Source organism: Eschrichtius robustus, chromosome 13 (genome assembly GCF_028021215.1).
Source record: "Eschrichtius robustus isolate mEscRob2 chromosome 13, mEscRob2.pri, whole genome shotgun sequence".
NCBI lineage: Eukaryota > Metazoa > Chordata > Mammalia > Artiodactyla > Eschrichtiidae > Eschrichtius > Eschrichtius robustus.
Window position 1 is genome coordinate 101,427,835 of NC_090836.1, and position 20,542 is coordinate 101,448,376.

General features: G+C 48.0%; 1 protein-coding gene across 1 annotated transcript in view; it reads left to right on the forward strand.

Annotated features, from left to right (window-relative positions):
* SAMM50 (SAMM50 sorting and assembly machinery component) overlaps positions 1 to 11,153 on the forward strand; it is a 31,239-nt gene extending 20,086 nt beyond the window's left edge. Inside the window, exons 12-15 of the mRNA XM_068562079.1 lie at positions 55 to 122; positions 4,532 to 4,678; positions 5,369 to 5,510; positions 10,945 to 11,153. Of these exons, the coding sequence (XP_068418180.1) occupies positions 55 to 122; positions 4,532 to 4,678; positions 5,369 to 5,510; positions 10,945 to 10,990 (403 nt within the window). The 3' untranslated portion in view covers positions 10,991 to 11,153. The remainder of the gene's footprint in view (positions 1 to 54; positions 123 to 4,531; positions 4,679 to 5,368; positions 5,511 to 10,944) is intronic.
* The last annotated feature ends 9,389 nt before the right edge of the window (positions 11,154 to 20,542 follow it).

Genomic DNA, 20,542 nt, shown 5'->3' on the forward strand with positions numbered 1-20,542 from the left:
TGCGATGGAGACTTTCTCCAGCGGCTTTGCTCTGACGTCTGCATCCTCTTCCAGGTTTTACCTCGGGGGACCCACAAGTGTGCGAGGGTTCAACATGCACAGCGTTGGGCCACAGAGCGAAGGTCTGTTGTTCCCCACAGCACACCAACTTGAAAAAATCGAAATGACGGTTACTTCTTATTTTTGAGCGCATGTATTTGTTTAAATCACCGCAATAATAGATACTCATGTTTCACCAGTGGAACTGGCACCTAACACAGCATCCACCACACAGCAGGCACAGAAAGGTGTTTGTTGAGGAAACTGTAGAAAATGAGAAAAGATAGCTAAGCAGAAGATACACGACAGTCACTTGTGATCCCATTGGCCATAGTTGACGTGTGTGAGCATTTTGTTGTTTAAACATGCACATCCATGCACGTGTGTTGTTTACATAACTGTTCTAACTTGTTTCTCCTACCACCCCTCAGTAACAGTATATGAATAGATTTTTATAGGAATAAGTACTTTATCATTTTTAATGGCGGCTTATTTCATCTTATTGACAAACTATAATTTTTTTAAACTAATGTACTTTATTAAAAAATTTTTTTAATATATATATATAAAATAACTTTAATATTACAGTAAACAATAAACATACATTTTTTTAAAAAGACTTAGAGAAAATACAGCTAAACATTAATTATGGTTTTATCTGGGTGATGGGAATTATGAATAATTTTGGTAAGCCTTTTAAAATGCATTTCTGCACTTTCCAAATTTTCCACAAGTTTACATTAAGCTTGTTTGTTTATTTATTGAGGTATAGTCAATTTACAATATTATAGAAGTTTCAGGTGTACAACATAGTGATTCATAAAATATTGACTATATTCCCTGTGTAATGGACTTTATTTTTGAGAGCACTTTTAGGTTAGCAGAAAAATTGGACACAAAGTACAGAGTTCACCGTATGTGCCCGTAGCATCCTTTATTATTAATATCTCGCGTTAGTGTGGGACACTTGTCACAATCGATGAGCCAACACTGATGTGTTACTACTAACTAAATTCCGTAGTTCACGGTGGGGTTCACTCTTTGTGCTGTAAAGTTTCATGGGTTTTGACAGTTGCATGATGGCATGTATCTACTATTACGGTATTTTACAGAATAGTTTCACCACCCTAAAAATTCACCATGCTCCACCTATTCATTCCTCCCTCCCTTCCTCCCCCTCAATTACTGGCAACCACTGACCTTTACTATCTCCATAGTTTTGCCTTTTCCAAAATGTCATATACTTGGAATCATACAGTACGTGCCCTTTTCAGACTGGCCTTTTTGACTAAATAATATGCATTTAAGTTTCCTCCAGGTCTTTTTTTTTTTTTTTTTTTTTGGTCAGTGTACTTCTTAAATTTTTGTTTATGTGTACATATATATTTTAATTAAAGTGTAGTTGATTTACAATATTATATTAGTTTCAGGTGTACAATATAGTGATTGAGTCCTCCGTGTCTTTTTTTTTTTTTTTTCCTCCGTGTCTTTTTATAGCTTGATTGCTCATATCTTTTTATCACCAAATAATATTCCATTGTATGGCTGTACCACAGGGTGTTTATCCATTCACCTATTGAAGGACATCTTACTTGCAGGACATCCAATTTTTTGCAATTATGAGTAAAGCTGATATAAACATCTATGTGCAGTTTTTTATCTGGACATAAGGTTTCAACTCATTTGGGTAAATACCAAGGAGTGTAATTGCTGGATTGTATGGTAAAACTATGTTTAGCTTTGTAAGAAGCTGCCAGACTGTCTTCCAAAATAGCTAACATTTTGCATTCCCACCAGCAATGAATCAGAAAGATAAAAGCCTTATCATTTTTAATGGCTGCATATTTCATCTTCTTGCCTTACTGCGATCTTTTTAAACCAAATCCCAAGTTTTAGACACTTAGACTGTTTTCTTTTTTCTTACGTTTATATAACAGTGTATCAGTGAATAACCTAACTGAATCTTTGGGCTCATCTATAAGTTTTACTTTATAATATAAAGGTCTAGGTGTGGAATTGCTAGGTCAAAGGATTTTGAGTATCCTTGAATATCCTTAAGGTTTTATATTGTCTCAGGAAAGCTTGTCTCAGTCATACTCTATCCAGCAATGTGTGAGAATTCCGGTTTCTGGAACTCTCTCCAGTACTTGACGTTATATCAGAGGATCTCCACGTGTTATTAAAAACTACAAAAACGTCATTTAAGTAGATTCATGTTATGACATTATAAAATATTCAGTCCTGATTTTCTTAACTTTTTTTTAACATCTTTGTTGTTTCCACTTTATATTATTATAAATAGTGATTGCTCTGGGCGTAAATTTTTGTACAAAATATAAATTATTTCTTTTCATTTGTTTTTAGAGTGCTTTATTAGTGTGTCTTTTTCTTTTTTTGAAAAGTAATATAATTTCTTTTTCACTATAACAAGTATTATTTAGTGACTAGATGAAAGTTTTGGAGTCTTCCATTTTCCTGAAAATTAAAACACTGTGGTATTTCATTTAATTACCTATTAAAAGGCTATTGGTAAAATTAATGAGCAAGAATGTAAATTGCTGTAACTTTTCATGAAAGCAATTTGACAGTATTTATCAAGAGCCTAAAACATATATATACACAAGGACTATTGATAATAGAACCAAACTGAAAACTGGAAACCCAAATGCCCATCAGCAATAGAACAGGCAACTAAACAGTAGTGTCTTCACACTGTGGAGTATTATACAGCAATGAGGACGAACAAGTTAGAGCCACTGGCTGGGTGGCATGAACAGGCCTCAGAAACATGCCCAAAAAAAAAAAAAAAAAAAGCCAGATCCAGAGGATGCATACTGTATGATTCCATCTGTGCAGAGTTTAGAGACTGGGTAAAGTGATCTATACTGTCGGGTATAGATCAGCGTAGACAGGTAGTGCTGTACTTGTCATGGGTGGTGGGTAGTGATTAGAAAGGAGAACAGGGCCTTCCGGGGGGGCTGCACTTGTCTGTTTCTTGGTCTGGGTGCTCATTATATGGTGTGTTCTGTGCCTGGAAATTCACTGTGCTGTACACTTAGGATGTGTATACTTTTCTATGTGTATATTATACTTCAAGATGGTTTAAAATACCTGTGTGTGCAAGGAAGCCCATCACGGGTTAACGTCCACTATCAAATTCAACACCAACATGACAGTAGTCAAGGGGTAGATCATTATATTATGGTACATATATGTGATTATTCAGGCATCAAAATCACATTTTCAAAGAATATAAAGTATTAAAGGAAAGTGCTTATAATATAGTAAACTAAAAAAAAATCAGGACTGAAATGTATAAAAATAAAATGACTTACATTTTGTTTTCTTATTTAATTATTCATTATAATTCACTGGATGAAAGAACACCAGATGTTAGCTGGTTATCTCTTAATGGTAGAAATTAAAGGAGAATTTCCTTTTTTTCTACTTACATATATTTATCACATTTTGTACAATGAGTATATTACTTTTATGATTAGAATAAAATAGGTTATTTAAGAAAAGAGAGGAACACTTGCTGGGAAACGAGAAGCAAACCCAGTTGACCTCCTGCTTTCAGTCCGTTCTTTGTTTCCTCTAGAACTTCAGTATTAATAGCGGTTGAGGAGATGCTGGAGCCTTTAAGTGAATAGGCAGTTCATTCCTTGAGGTTAATCTTGGAGACAGCCCATATTTTTCTTTTTCATGGTCTGTCATTTTGTATTAAAGGGGACTAAGGCACTTTACAACTAGTATTTTGTAACAAAGTATAAACATTTCAGGGGTTTTTGTTGTTGTTGCTTTAATGTTGTGGCTCTTTACAGTTGAAATGGTAGGGACATTTTTAGAAATAACGCAAATGTATACTCTCAGTGGATAGTCTTGAATTTTGGCAAAAGTAACCTTTGTCCAAAAAAACAAGACCCAAGTGGTCAGGAACCTTTAAAAACGAGCCTCTTCTCTGAAGATGCTGAGCTGAGACAGCGTCCTGGTGCAGCAGGGGGCAGACACTGCGTACCTTTGGATTAATAGCATGTCCGGCCACTTCCAGAAACTGCAGAGACATTTTCTTCATTTGGTCTCTCTATGTTGTGGTCTTGAAATTTTTGCAGAATAATGCATTTCATTTGCCAAGTGACAATGATCTGGTCATCTGCAGTTGCGGAAGAAGTGATTTCCATGAGTTTACTTGTTTTATTCCAAGCATTATACAGATATGGTAAATTACTGGCTTCATTCTTTCCTAAATTACACATTAGCTTTTTTTTTTTTTTTTTTCCAGTTAAAGCAAATTATAAAACAAACCAGGAGAAGAAGAAAGATTATTTAAGCAAGGCCGACAACGTCAGGAGTTATAAGGGCAGCTGCTCACAGAGCTCGGGCACTGAGTGTGTTGTGTTCACAGCACACACCTCGCTCGTGTATGTGGTGGGACGTCAGTGTGGTTTTGAACCTGTGACCTTGTTTTGATCCGCACTCCTTCCTTGACTAGGAGACTACCTGGGCGGAGAAGCGTACTGGGCCGGTGGCCTGCACCTGTACACCCCGTTACCCTTCCGACCGGGCCAGGGCGGCTTTGGAGAGCTCTTCAGAACTCACTTCTTCCTCAACGCAGGAAACCTCTGCAACCTCAACTATGGTAAAACTCGGACTATTTAGCAACCATTCGGCACAGCTGACCTTATGTTTAAAAGCACAGGACACGAGTGGGTGTCTGTGTCGCGTTTAGATTGCGTCGTCTCTAAGAGTAGGCACTGTGCCTGCCTGAGACACCTGCAACACCTGATGCGGTGCCCAGAGTGAAGCTGTTGGTCGAATGGCTGGAACACGCATAACGAATCGTCATCGAATGCTGCCTTGCAAAGAGAAACCTATCTGTTTAGCAAACGTTTCTCGAGCAATGAGTCTGTCTGTGCCAGTGGTTACGGCCACAGAGCTGAATGAGACCTGGTCTCTCCCCTAGGAGCTCAGGGCCGGGCGAGGTGCACACATGTCCCTGGCTTGGGGAGGTGTCTGGAAACCAAGGCTTGGAGTAGGGCTTCCTGGGCGGTCACCGGTGGGCAAATGCCATTCTAGGCAAAGGGAAAAGAACGTGCCAGGACCAGAGAACTGAGGGGACCTGTGTTCTTCTGGGACGGTGAGGAAGTACGGTCCCCAGCCCTGTCTTGAGTTTGGGCCTAATCTCACTTCATGCATTCTCCTCGCGTATCTAGGCCTGGCTTAAAAGATGACCAGAGGCCACACAGAGAGGGAGAGCCAGTGCTGTCCAAGGACAACGTGGGCGGGGGACCACGTGCTATTGGTCACACCTCCTCTTCTCTCTCTTCAGGGGAGGGCCCCAGAGCTCACATTCGAAAGCTGGCTGAGTGCATCCGCTGGTCTTACGGCGCCGGCATCGTCCTCAGGCTGGGCAACATCGCGCGGCTGGAGCTGAACTACTGCGTCCCCATGGGCGTGCAGGGCGGAGACAGGTAGGTGCTGGGAGGTTCTCTCCACAGGTACACGGCACTGTCTTGTCACTTTGTTTTGGACATAGTTAATCACTTCACCAGCGGCCTTTAAGATTCAAGACTTCAGGAGAAATTGAATAGTTAGCAAAAGAATGAAAACACAGGGATTTTTGTCCATGGGGTTCTCCATACAGGTTGGAGGAAAGGCCGTGATGTGTTCCCGTCCCCCCACGTTATGCTGGTTGCACTTGTCGTCAGGTAGAGGGAGCTCCTCTGGCGGCCTGGCTAGAGGTGGTGGCTGCCGTTTCAGGTCCTGCCCTAGCAGAATGAGGTGTTGCCGGTGGGGACTCTGCAGGCCGGGAGCCCGGAGGCTGGGTGGGCGCAGCTCTGCTCTGCCGCAGAGGACCTGCCTTCTGGCCTTCTCCACCAGTCATTTTACTGAACAAGATCTGCTGAATATTCGTGGATGAATATGGTATAAGGCCGATTACAGCTACAGAAATTAATTCCGTTTCTTAAATTATTTGGTATGCATTGTAGAAATTTCAAGAAGTCCAGAAGTATTGTCATGATAGTATGTAAATAATACCATGGACTCGGGGCTTAAACAGCAGACTTGCATCTCTCGCCGTCCGGAGGCTGCAAAGTCCAGGATCAGGGTGCCGGCGGGTTCGGTTCCGGGTCAAGGACCCTCTTCCCGGCTTGCAGACGGTGCCTTCTCACTGTGCTCTCACCTGAAGGGGGCAGAGAGCAGGCTCTCTGGTGTCTCTTCTTACAAGGACACCAGTTCCACCAAGGACCCCATCTTAATTAAGTTGCCTCATCTAAGGTGACTTAGTTACCTCCTCAAGGTCCCACCTCCAAATACGGTCACATGGCAGGGTTGGGGGGTGGGCGTTTAGTGCTTCAGCTTGTGAGGACTGCGGGACACGGACATTCCGCCGGTAACCTAGTGTTTCTATACATTTCAGGACTCTAGGCTGTATTTTTTTCTTCTCGGTGTTCTGTCTACATTCAGCTGTGATGCTGAGTCACAGCCAGGCTTCCAGCGTGAAGTTGTAGTTTGTCCTCATTTAAGGAAGTACTCTACCAGTCTTACTCTCTCTGTCTTCTGCTTCAGCGTGGTGGGTGATGGTGTTTTGAAGGGAAGCCGCATTAGGAAGCTTTTAACAAAGCTTTGTTCTTAGGTGCACGTCAGTGTCTGTCATCCAGACCCTCTGTGGCCATCGCTTCAGGAGAGTCTGCCCTCCTCCGCTCTCCCTGGAAGGCTGGCTTGGCCCGGGGCCGCCATGCCGCCCTGTGATGTTGGAGCCCTTCCTTCCCATGCCCTCACGGGTCTGCTGCTCTGATGACTGTTAATTCCCCTCCACGCCTTGCCTTTTCTCGGCACAGAGCAAAAGCTGAGAAGGGTCTAGTTGCTCAGGCTGAGTGTGCACTGGAGCCCAGCTGCACAGGCTCGGAGCGCAGCCTGGCCGCCCCGTGGCTGTGTGGCCCGGGGTGAGTTACTTAACCTCTCTGGGTCTCCGTTTTCACATCCGTAGAATGGGTGCTAACGATAGTGATTACTTTGCAGGCTTGAGGACTGAATGAATTAATACACACGCAGCTCGTAGAGCAGTACCCAGCGTGTTGTCAGCAAAGCTGGTTGTTTCTCGTGTTGTTGCTGCTACTGGTACACTCGCCCTGGCCAGCTGTTCACAAAGGAAGCAAACCGTGTGTGTGTGTGTGTCCCCCGCCATCCGCAGTGGCACTGTGTGCGCCACCTGGCTGGCTGTGTTTGAGACATGCCGTAGATGGGATGATGTGGCCTGATTTCAGGGATAGTGAAATGTGGGGAAATGTGCACCTTCCCTAGAGCAAGCTTTGTGCATTAGATAACATCGTAGCTTCAGGAAATGAAGCTAATGTTGCGGGTTGCTGTCTGCAAAACCTTGTTCCCACCACAGGCATGGGCGTGGGGCTCCCTGGCATAACAGCCGGCTGCTGATTGAGTCCTTGCAGGGAGCGGCAGAGGTGCGGTGATAGGCCTGCACCAACACCGGGATGAGGTCAGATAGAGCCGTCTAAGCCTGCGCTTCTCCAACTGTAATGTGCTTGGGTCTGGAGGGGGCTGCACTGCCGGTGGGCTGCGCGGCCAGCCCTGCCCTGTCCGTCCCTGGCTGTGTGACCTGGGCAAGCCCTGCTGGCTCTGGGCCTCCGGTCCTTCAGCCTGGAAGGCGCTGCCGTCCTGTGGCTGCAGCATCATCGGAGGCCACTGGGTGTCGCTGTGCTCCCGGAATCCGGGTGCTGCTCTCGGGAGCCCGGCTTCGACTACCTGCCTCCCCGAATCTCTGCAGGGGGTGGAGTGGGTGCGTTCACCACTCCACTCTGCTCTCTCTCTTCAGGTTAAATTTGAAAATATGTTTCAGCCATTAATTTCAAATGTGGATTCTGAAAGGAGGAAGCATGCTGTGCAGGTGGTATTTAAAGACCGGAACGTAAGGACGCTCCTCTGCCCCCCAGGCTGCTCTGTTCTGGGGTCACGGTGGTTGCAGCAGGTGCTTCTCGTGTGCAGCGTCCCTGAGCAGGGGGCTCGCCGTCACGCAGCGTCTGGCTCTGTTTGAAGTTTTGTCATCAAAATTGGAACTTCGTGACGTTTGAGTGATCTTGCCAGGGTTTAATCTTCATTTCTAAAATTAAGCAGCTAGCAGGATGGGGAGTTACATGGGTGCCATCATCCATAGGTCCCCCGCCCAGTGAGCGCAGTCGCTCTGTAATTAGGATTTTCAGACCTTTACAGAAATGGAAACCGCTTTGAAATATTTGGCGAGTTTTATACCGGAGGTGACGTGTGACACCGTTGTCTCTGCGCTCTGGCGGCGAATGCTCTGTCTTACCGAGTGTGGTCCCTGGAAATGCGCTGGTGACTGAGGCAGCTGGCGGGGAGGGCGGCGCACAGTTAGTAACAGAGGAAGACCAGGCAGGGGGTCGTGGAGGGCCTCCCAGGGGAGGTGATAGCTCCAGGCTGCAGAGCAGCTGGAACCAAGGTGTGCAGGCATGCAGTGCCTGTGGGCGCCAGCTTCTACCCTTCCGCAGGAGCAGAAGTGAGGCGCGGGGCGGCCCTTGACGCAGGCGGGGCCTGAGTTCCCGTCACGCTTGTCCCCCACCCGTCTCTGCCTTCCAGCCTCTCTGGTCTTTTCCCTTCGGGCACACGCCAGGGTCCCTGAGTTCTGGCCCTCGTCGGCCTGCTCCCTGCTGAATTCCCTGTGCTAGACCGGCGCCTGGCGTTCCTGGGGGCTGGCTGGGGGAGGATGGGCGCCTGACGCTGGGGGACCCTGGCGTGCCCTTCATCACGAGCCCTTGGCGCCGAGTCCGAGGCGGGCCGGGTGCAGGCAGGGAGCCTCCGGGTGGTGCTGGAGTGGCGCAGCTGGGCCGCCCCGAGACTGCCGGTGGGAGGGCGAGACTCGAGACTCGGGGCCTGTTCTGAGGCGCCTACTGGATTATAAGCATATAGGCACAGGGGACACAGAACAGGAAGATGGGCGTTTGGTGAGGCTGTCTCTGTGCACCTGGCATCTGCGACACTGTTTTGGATGTTTGTGGTGGGTGTTTTTCCTGTGACACGTTTATATGGTCTCTGAACATAAACCTGTGCTTGTAAAGTGGTTTAATCTGTTTACAGTTGGAGTGGATGAGCCTTTATTGGAATGGTTGCTTGTTTCTGAATTGTGTAAACCCAGGGCTTGACTTATTTTGATCTTGATCAAGCCTATTTTCAGACATTTTTCTAAACAGCGAATGCAGGCAGGGACTACTTTTATGGACCTAATGATATAAAAGGTAAAGGCACCTCGTTTAGATCTGAGCAGAAGCAAGTTGTACAAACACAGTCATGGTTCTGACTGTGGATCTTTGCCTTTTAAGGACGGTGGTGAGGTTTACTCAGGGTCACACGGAGACTGTAGCTGTCCCTTCTGGTCAGGTGACTTCTGCTGATATGGTTGATTAATGAGCGCCCTTGACCCCGCAGAAGGTCAGTGACAACAGTTAAGATTCTCTCTCTTGAGTCCCTTAATTGACTCAATTAATCAGATATTTCATTCCCACGCTGAAAAAGAAAAACTTTCTGCCAGTTTTCAGGTGCTGTAAGTTCTGAGATTGGGTGACGGCACAAGTGTTGTGACAATAGAAACATTAGCTTTCCTCTGAATGAAGGGGCTGTTCTCGTTATCCAGTTTTTCTGGAAACTCTCCAGAACTTGCAAAACTGCTGTGTTCCGCAGACGCACCGTCAGCTGCTGGTTGGGATTCAGAACGTTTTTTCCCTGGAAGCTTGTGCTTCCTGGTGTTCGGGTCCCGGGGTTAGGCCCTCTGTCCCGAGTACAGTACTGGCCCTGGCCCTGAGCGCAGCCAGCGGGTGGGCGGCACGGCAGTCCATCCTCCGCGGCGCGGGCCGCAGGGGGAGCGGTTCTCGGCCTAGTGGCACACCAGCATCACTGTGGAGTCTCAGGAATACGGCTGCCTGGGCTGCGGCCGGTGATTCTCGCCCTGCGTGCGGCCGGGGCTCGAACCAGGACGTCATGGAAACAGCAAGGCCTGCAGCGGGACGTCCTCCGAGGCAGCTGAGGCAGCAGGGCCCGCGGGCGCGCTTGCGTCTGGGTCCAGAGTTCTGCTCTGAGGCTCCTGCCCTGACCGCAGCCACCTCCTCACTGCCCAGCCCGTTTGCCCGTTTGCCCGTCTGAAAAGGGGCTCAGTGGTCTGTCAGCCGGTGAGAGAGCAGCACGCTGAATGTAACCTGCACAGCGTCAGCGGGTAGCAGATGTTGCAACCCACGTGCCCTCTTTGCATCCTTCCTTTCCTGGGAAAGGAGCAGGTTCTAAAGAGGCAGTCAGGTTAAACCCTTTGGGGCTGTGGGTTCTGCCATCCGCCCCGCCCCCTCCTGGTCCCCCCTGTGTCCTGTGTTTTGCCAGGGGCCCTTCCACGGCCACGTCTCTGATCACCTGTCTGCTCTGCGCTGTGCAGAAGGTGCCTCTTCTCTGGCAGCCTCCGAAATAAACACGAAGCTTTTCTTCCCGCCCCAGGAGTTTTGTTTTCATGAATATTTCTCTCTCAGTCCTCCTCTTGTCTAGTTGCCGGTTGGGTCAGGACTGGGGGGAAACAGAGAGGAGTAGAGAAGGGAGCAGGGAAGGGGGATTCGTGTCTCCATTTTGTTCCCTTTTCCATCCTCCAAAGGCTGGTTCTTAAACCAGCAAAGGAGGGAGTGGCCGGGGACAGCTGGTGAAGCCGGGTAGCCGGGAGGGAGGAAAGAGGTGAGAGGCGGGCAGGAAGAGCCTGGGCCTCCTGAGAGGCAGGGCCGCCCAGGCATTGCTTCTGAGACGTGCACGTTTCTGGAATTGTGCGAATGGCAGGGTGAGCAGAGCAGACCACAGTGTTGATTTCCTGCCTTAAAAAAAAACACAAAAACCTTTTTTTTTTAGGATCTGTGATGGCGTCCAGTTTGGAGCTGGGATAAGGTTCCTGTAGCTGATGCAGAGCATCCTGGGTCCCCTCCAGCAGCAGCTCTGGGACTCGGGCAGCAGTGAGTCACTCGGTGCCACACACTTTCTCTCCAGATAAACACGTTTCATGTGATTCTTTGAATGCAGTCCTTGTGGGAAACCATGTCAATAAATTTTAAAGACAAATACTCAGATGCACTATGGATGTGATTTGCTTTCCACAGCCAGCGTGCCCCACGCCGGCTCTTCCTGAGGACCAGGTCAAGTCGCCGCGCGTTCTTTCACGTGTGCCCCGCCGGGGGGAGGGACATCAGATGTCGCCCGATTCCTCCTCATCCCGCACTCTTCGGGTCTCAGTGTTCGTTCCCATGAGTCAGAGTGACCGGCAGAGCTCGGAGGAGACGCAGGCCCACCGCTGGGGGGCGTGTGTGCTGTGGCTCAAAGCCGGCTGATGCCGAGGGGCCCGCATCGGCGGGGGCTGCAGTCGCAGGGTCATCTGCGTGTGTGTGAGCGCCCTGCAAGAAGGAACCACGTGTAACATCATGGACGGAGAGGCAGAGAGGGAGGCATGTTCTCTGGAGGGAACAGCAGCACCATTTATAAAGACGCGTGAATCAGCTCCCTGTCGCTGCTGTAACAAAGCACCACAGACCTAGAGGCTTAACTCGACACAGAGCAGTCACCTTGCAGTCTGGAGGCCAGGAGTCCAAAGTGGGTCTCACTGGGCTGAAACCAGGGTGTCGGCAGGGCTGCGTTCCTTCTGGAGGTTCTAGGGGAGGATGTTTCCCAGCCTTTCCCAGCTTCCGGAGGCGCCCCGTTCCTTGGCTCATGGCCCCTTCCTGTATCTCAAAGCCAGCAGTTCAGCATCTTCCAGTCTCCCTCCGGATCTTTGCCTCTCAGTGCCGTCTTATGGGCCCTTGTGACTGTATTGGGCCCACCTGGACACTCCAGGCTGATCTTATTTTAAGATCAGATGATTAGCAACCTCAATTCTATCTGCAATCTTAATCTTAATCTTGCCATATTACGTAACATAGTCACAGGTTCCAGGAATTAGAACGTGGACGTCTTTGGGGGACCGTTTTTCTGTCTGACAAACCTAGTATCTCTCAAAGTAATATTTCAGGATATACTTTATTAGCCACATGAGAAAAAGAGTTTTAAAAATTTGAACCTCCTTTGAATTCTTCTAAAAATGGTACCATATAAAAGTGTCCAGGGGTGCCCGTGGGGTCCCAGTAGGCCTTAGCTAGAGAACTTACTGTTGGATATTTCCCCCCCCGCCTCCTAGCTGGGACTGAGTCCCCTTCACCTTCATCCTCCTGTAACCTGGTTTATGTCTCTGCCAAGGGTGCTTGGGGTTTCAGGGGCAACCTGAGTCCAAGGACCACCTGCTCTCAGGCCTCCGAGGACTGTCTCACCCTCACTGCCCACGTGAACTATAGGGATTTTGCAGAGAACATGTAGGGGAAACAGTTTACCTTTCTTCATAGTTGGGAACCTGGGAAAAGACACATTTTTCCCATGAGTTGTTTTATTGTTTCCAGTTTCACATTTATGCATTTGGCAAAATAAGAAACCCATGTTACAACACTGTAATGTTCAGACTATAAGTTAAGAACAGTAAAATCCAGATAACACAAACTCTCAGACACCGTGACCTTTGTGAATTCATCTCCTACTCCGGTGGAGTATCCAAAAAGAAGTCATTTTTGCAAAGGTACATGTTTAATCAAGCAGGGCCGGGTTACCCCAGGTCGCTGGCCCAGCTCCTTAATGAAAGTGCGTCAGGTCCGGCTGTCTGCCGTGTCGGGAGCCGGGTTTCAACGGCAAACACGCTCTCTGGGCTGCTCCTTTTTTGCAAGGTGAAATGGAAACAGCGGAGACACTGGGTAAAAATCAGGATTCTGTTCCTTCTCAGTGGTATTAAGTGGGCAGACCGGAGCAGAAAGCCTGGAGCCCTTCACAAAGTGCTTTCCATGAAAGACCAGAACCCAGGTGAGTTCACTGTGGGAGGTCACTTCATAGCTGCTGTTTTCTTGTTTGTTTTTCTCATAGCTGCTGTTTTAGGGCATCCGGCGTCATAGAAAAGAAGCATGAAGAGCATCACAGGCTCTTCCCCAGAGTACCACCCTGACTCAGCGAGGCTTTGCATCTCTTTTTTTTTTGGCCGCACCGTGCGGCTTGGGGCATCTTAGTTCCCTAACCAGGGATTGAACCCAGGACCCAGCGGTGAAAGTGCGGAGTCCTAACCACAGGACCACCAGGGAATTCCCTTTGCATCTTAATTTTACTCCATTTTTCTCTAAATACCTGAGCGTTTGGGATTAGAACAGAGTTCCATACTTGTTCAATCAGCCTTTCACTCCACTGTGCAAGGAATGGGCCCTGAAGCCTTCCGTGGCTTCATTCTGAAGGGGAACGCTGCCGTCTCCCTTGCTGGAAACCCGCTGGGTCAGTCATCTTGCACTTGTAACAGAGGCTGACTTTAGCGAAGCTAATAGTCACAATGCTCACGGAAGAAAACCCTCTGTGGTGGGTCTCGTCGCCCGTTATCATGAACTTGTGGCGGTCTGTGTACACACACTCTGACCTTTTATAAAAGTTTCATCAGCCAAGTGCTCCCCGAGCAGTGCCACGAGCCACTCGTGTCCCCGTCTGTTGTCTGCAAGGCTTTTATGATCCAGTGAGGAAACAGGCTGTACTGCCAAGTGCCTCAGTTACTGGAACAAAGGACAGTCAAGCAGGCCCCGCTGATGCAGATCAGGCCACACTTCCCCTTAGGTTGATTCCTGCAAAGGCCCTGCACTTTGACATCCTCCTCATACCCTGCAGCTCCTGAGGCTAAGAATTCTCTTTAATTTGTGCATTTGCTTTTTCTTTTTTAAAGACCAGATAAATTTACCTTTAGGATAACTAGATGTGCTCAAATGCACCGTGTGTTTAAAGATCACCAAAGAGTGAGACTCCCCTGGCGGTCCAGTGGTTAAGACTCTGCGCTTCCACTGCAGGGGACGCGGGTTCGATCCCTGGTCGGGGAACGAAGATCCCACGTGCCGTGCAGCGCGGCAAAAAAAAAAAGGAAGAAAAAATAAAAATAAAAAAAAGATCACCAGGGGCTTCCCTGGTGGCGCAGTGATTGAGAATCCGCCTGCCAATGCAGGGGACACGGGTTCAAGCCCTGGTCCGGGAAGATCCCACATGCCGTGGAGCAACTAAGCCCGTGCGCCGCAACTACTGAACCTGTGTGCCACAACTACTGAAGCCCGTGTGCCACAACTACTGAGCCTGTGTGCCACAACTACTGAAGCCCGCGTGCCACAACTACTGAGCCTGTGTGCCACAACTACTGAGCCTGTGTGCCACAACTACTGAAGCCCGCGTGCCACAACTACTGAAGCCCGCGCGCCTAGAGCCTGTGCTCCACAACAAGAGAAGCCACTGCAATGAGAAGCCCGCGCGCCACAATCAAGAGAAGCCACTGCGATGAGAAGCCTGCGCACCGTGACGAAGACCCTATGCAGCCAAAAAAAAAAATAAATTTATTTAAAAAAAAAAAGATCGTCAAAGAGGAGCGGATTCCTTAGTCTAGTAAAAAAACCAGAGAACTGCGTTTGAAATGAAATGTTTAAAATAAGGTGGCTGTACTCAAAATTCACATTTCTAGCTACTCTTCAAGAACTGGGTTTGACGACACGCGACCTTCATTCTTACAGGGAACAGGGGGCTGGAGCTGGAGTGGTGTTCCTTCAGCCTGAGTCTGCACTCCTGGGCGCCCGTGGGCCCTCTCTGGCTGCTTCAGTTATGTAAATTGTCCCTGCCTGTGGCCCATCCGGAGGGGAAGCATCTGAACGTGTCCGGGGAGGAGGAGGAGGCAGGTTGGGGGGCGAGGGGGCCGGGGCAACCGTCAGAAGGTGGAGTCGTGGCCCCGAGTCATGATCCCAGCTCTAGTCTTGTGGGCTTTTTTTTTTTTCCGCCACACCGCGAGGCATGCGGAACTTCTCTGACCAGGGATGGAACCTGGGCCCCCTGCAGTGGAAGCATGGAGTCTTAACCACTGGACCACCAGGGAAGTCCCCCTGTGGGCTCTTTAGCAAACCCACTCCCTTCTTCCCTCTGGGCCACAGCCGGTCTTCTGTCAAAGGAGAGGATTTGGGTTTGGTACCTTCCAGTGCCGGATTCCACAGTCACAGGGATGCCGCCTGTGGGTTTTCTGGGGCTTTGTGTCCCCGTGTAAATGCGAGCTGATGTGTAACGCTGTAGATCGCTTTGCCTGTTTTTGAACATTAGCTACAATGAGTGAGCAGTGGGTACTTTTTTTGTGATTCAGACCGGACTTGAACCCCAGCGCTGTCACCAGCCAGACACAGCATTTTCTGAATCAATTATGATGCTTTCCCAGAAATTCTCCCCCAAGCCATCAGTACCCATTCATGAAATATTTACACAGTCAATGATCTCCACAACATAACCACTTATTGGATGGTTTTTAAAAGCTTGTTTACAGCATCCAACATTTAACCACAGGAACAATAACAAAATATAAATTTCTTTGCCTCCTTTTTTAGCTTTTTACTGATTTCTTCAGATGATTGTGTATAACAGCAGTTCTCAAACTTCTTGGCCTCAGGACCCCTTAGCACTGTCAAAAATTGTGGAGGACCCCCAAAGAGCTTTTGTTTATGTGGGTCGATGCTAATACTTACCGTATTGGAAATTAAACCAAAAATTTTTTAAATAGTAATTCATTTAAAAATAACAAACTCATTGCTTGCTAACATAAATAACACTTTATGAAAAAACTGTATTTCCAAACAACTATAGTGAAAAGAGTGGCATTGTTTTGCAATTTTGCAAATCTCTTTACTGTCTGTCTTCAAAAACACATGGATTCTCACATCTACTTCTGCATTCAATTTCTTGCAATTGAAGTGGTTTAGGTAAGGAAGAAAATCCATCCTCACATAGGTAGGTATTTGTAAAAGAGGAGAGTATTTTAATAGCCTTTTCAGATGACAGTGAGTATTCTTTGATACTTCACCAAAATTTAACAAGGGATGGTTTTTCAAAGGTTAGTTGCAATTTGGAATCTGGAACCACATTGGTGACTTTCCACGCTCAGTTCCATCAAATCCAGTGGTCCGTCTGGCACTGTGACTGGGTCTGTTACCCAGGCATGATTTTATAGCATCATACATTGATCATTTGGGAAATACTGGTTCACAAATTATGCAAATCTTCCAAATACTGACACATGTCTTGATTATGCAAAATTAAAAGATCACGTTCATTAATGTCACCACTGATCTCATCAGAAGAATCTTTTAAGTATTGAAAGCTGCCAAGCTCATGGTGGTGGATACAAGTTTCTCCAAATTCCAGTTTTCACATGAAAGCTCCTATGTTCTCATTTGCAGCAAATACTGTTAGTTGCTTTCCTTGAAGCTCACTTCATTCATTTTCAAGGAAACATCTGCCAAAACAACCCAAGTCGGAATAACCCTAGGGTGTCAGTCATTCATTCAAGTAACAATGATTGATGTTCCGTGGGAAGAGCGGCTGGTTCCCTGCAGCCCAGCCACACAGCTTTTCCCTGAGACAGATGTGCCCTCTGTGCTCCCCGTGTCAGCAGGCAGAATGTTAAAGGGCTGGGATTTAATGAAATTGAGCATTTTGCCTCGAGGATGTTCTCCGGTGAGCCTGGCATTTTCTTTCTTTCTTTTTAATATTTATTTATTTGTTTATTGGGCTGCACTGGGTCTTAGTTGCCGCATGTGGATCTTTTAGTTGTGGCATGTGGGATCTAGTTCCCTGACCAGGGATCAAACCCGGAACACCCCCCCCCCCCCCAGAAAAAACCCCAAACCAAAAACCTGGGCCCCCTGCATTGGGAGCATGGAGACTTGGCCACTGGACCACCACAGAAGTCCGAGCCTAGCATTTTGGTTTCAGTCCCTGGGTGCAGGATACAATGACCACAAATGTGGGCTGGGGCTCTGCCCTCCCCCATGCTCACGCCCCGGCAATTTTACCCACTGTCACCTTTGCATAACTGCAAATGTCACTCCAGTGAACTGAGTCACCAAGTAACATCTTAGTGTTATTATAAAAATTGTTTTGACCTCGCAAATCCCCTGAAAGTCGGGCCCCCAGGGGCCCATGGACCACACGTTGAGAACCCCTGATCTATCATCATCCAAAGCAAGTTATTTCAGGGACTTCCCTGGCGGTCCAGTGGTTAGGGCTCTGCGTTTCTACTGCAGGGGGCAAAGGTTCGATCCCTAGTTGGGGAACGAAGATCCTGCATGCCGTATGGCATGGCCAAAGAAACCAAAAAAAACAAACAAAAACCCCAAAGCAAGGGACTTCCCTGGTGGTGCAGTGGTTAAGACTCCGCCTACCAATGCAGGGGACACGGGTTCGAGCCCTCGTCCGGGAAGATCCCAATGCTGCGGAGCAACTAAGCCCGTGCACCACAACTACTGAGGCTGCGCACTAGAGCCCGTGAGCCACAACTACTGAGCCCACGTGCCGCAACTACTGAAGCCCGCACGCCTGGAGCCTGTGCTCCACAACAAGAGACGCCACCGCAATGAGAAGCCCGCACACCTCAACGAAGAGTAGCCCCTGCTCGCTGCAACTAGAGAAAGCCCACGTGCAGCAACGGAAGACCCAACGCAGCCAAAAATATAAATAAATAAATAAATGAATAAATAAATAAATAAAATTAAAAAGCCCAAAGCAAGTTATTTCAGCCTGTGGAGGTCCTCCCCAGAAGGTGTTCCGATATTTGCACTAGAGCAATTGCAAGATGACTACAGTAATTACTGGAGTAATTGTGAGCGTCTCTGTATGGACCTGAATGAGGAGGGACTCTGTCTTTGCTGAGGGACAAGCTGGGAATTAAAAACCCTCCTTTTATCATCAGATGCAAACCATATTCCCCTCCCAGACCTCACATTTCTCTTCTGTGAAATGGGGCTGCTGGGACCTGTGTGTCACAGGAGCTGTATGTGGAGGGTCCGGCACACAGTAGGGCCTGGCACACAGTAGGAGCTGAGAGCCACAGTCCCCGACAGTTGGGGCGGCTGGGCTCTGCCTTGGATCCAGAGGATGGTGTGAGCAGGGGAGAGATTTGAGTCTTCCCGAATTGTTATCACCTGGGAGTGCCGCAGAGAGAAAAGATTGGTTTAAATTTGGAATAAAACGTAGGCGTGTTTTACATTTATACTCACACGTTTCGGTTTGCAAAGTGAACTGTGGGAAGCTGCCTCAACACTGCTTTACTGGGGTCAAACCCTCCGCCTTTAAGCACTAACAATGCTTTGCCAGAGGGGCTAACGGTCATCCCGTTGTCCCCGAGTCTGGTTGTGACTTTGTACGTGGCGTTTTCCTGACAAGTAAATTACTGGACTCCGTTGCCAAATCATTAGATAACTTTAAAGAACAAAGAACGTTTATGCAAAAGGAGATTCAGCATTATCTTGCTAGGAACATAAACAGTAATCATTTTTGAGAAGAATGTGCATTCCATGAATTTGGATCAACTACGAAAATTACAGCCTCTCTACCCAGTTCCCACCCACCCACCCCTTTTCAGTCAACCAGTTTCTAACACAGGAAGCATTTCCTACTATATCTGTCACTAGATAGATGTGCTGGTCAATTAAAATATTCCGACTTCTCATGGTTGAGATAATAGCCAGCCTGGATCCATCCATCATGTGAAACAGGTGACCTCCCTAGATTGAGTCAGAGACCCAAACACAATTGCTTCGATCCTATTATCGTACCCAGAAATTACGGCTCATCTAAACGTAATTTCCCTGAAATACTAAGTGGGCAGAGCTACGGCTAGAAATATTAGAACATAAGAAAGAGACCATGGTAGGGATTGACACTGAACATGTAGGGGTAGAAATGGACATGCAGTCCTTACTGAGAGGAAGTGTGGAAATCCAATGGGATGGAATTTCCTGAGCTGTTTCTGTAGTAAAGGTTAAATAGGATTCATCCCTAAGCTTTCGTCCAGAGCCGTTACCTAAGCACTGATAGGAACTTGTTGCAGCAGCTGCGCCAGGACTGATCTCCCTCGAATCCGACCCTTCCCATCCCCACAGCCTCAGCCCTGGGCCCGGCCGGGCATCATTTCCTGTCTGTCTGAAAACAGCCTTCTCCCGGCTGGCCCTTCCGGGTGTGGGGAACAGGAAGAGCACACATCAGGAGCCAGAGCCGGCCTTGAATCCTCACTTCCTCTCCTCGTTTGCTCAGTCACTCAACACATGCGCCGGGCACAGTGCAGGTGCCCCCTCCCTGCAATTTCAGAGTAACGTCTGGCCTCCTTATTTATCCCCAGATGCCTCTTGGCATCTCGTGTCGGCTCACCCCTTTATCCCCCGTCTCACCCCAGGTACCCCCTTTTCCCCCAGTCATTTCAAATGACCTTTAGCTGCCGGCTGTTGGTCCTTGTTTCTGCAGGGCCTGCCCCTCCCCCCCACTTCGGAGCCAGCTCTCCGTCAGCCCAGTGGTCCCCGCCTGGGGGAAGCCCAGGCTGGCTCTCCGGTGGGTCTCAGAGATCCATCGAGGTGCTGTGGGAATGCGTTGATCCTGGTCTGGGGTGTCAGAAGAGGCTTCTCTGAAGACGGGGGACTTAAGCTGAGATGTGAAGAATGAGAAGTAAGCCAGCAGGTGAGGAGGTGAAGGGAACAGCTAGCTAGGAAGGGGAACAGCCGATACAAAGGCCTCAGATGGAAAGCAGCTGGGGTTTGCCAGGAATTGAAAGAGGGTCAGGGTTCTGCAGAGAAACAGAATCCATGGGAGATGTATGCATATAAAGGGAGATTTCATATAGGGAATTGGCTCATTTAATTCCAGAGGCTGAGAAGTCCCAATCTTCTCTCTGCCAGCTAGAGACTCAGGAAAGCTGGTGGTATAATTCAAGTCCAAGTCCAAGGCCCTGAGAACCAGGGGAGCCAATGGTGTAAATCGCAGCTGGGGGGCAGGAGAAGAGGAGGTGAGATGTACCAGCTCAACAGTGAGGCAGGAAAAAAAGGGCAAATTCCTTCTTCCTCTGACCTTTGTTTTATTCAGGTCCTTAATGAGTCAGATGAGGCCCACATTGGGATCTGTCTCTCTCTATCTCTGTCTCTTTATATAGGAGAAGACTATATCTATCATCTATCTATATATCTACCTATCTATCTATCTATCTGTCTACCTACCTACCTATCTATCTATCTCTCCTGATATATATGTGTGTCATCTCCTATTGGTTCTGCTTCTCTGGACACCCCGACTGATACACAGTCCTTCCCAGTCCTTGAGGTCTAAGCCCCTAGAGCTAGAAAAGAGCTTATTTCTCTGCATGTCATTCTCCTGTCAGAGAACATAAGGAAAGAAGTCCCACCTCTTCTGGGCTTGACTAATCAAAAAAAAAAAAAAAAAAAAAAAACCAAACTAGGCAGTTGCTGTGGATGACCACATCCATCGCCAAGTAGCAGAGGCAAAGGCACAGAAAGGGCAAATGCATCTCGTGACTCGAATCCCCCCTGCCGGCCGCAGGTGCCCGTGACAAGCA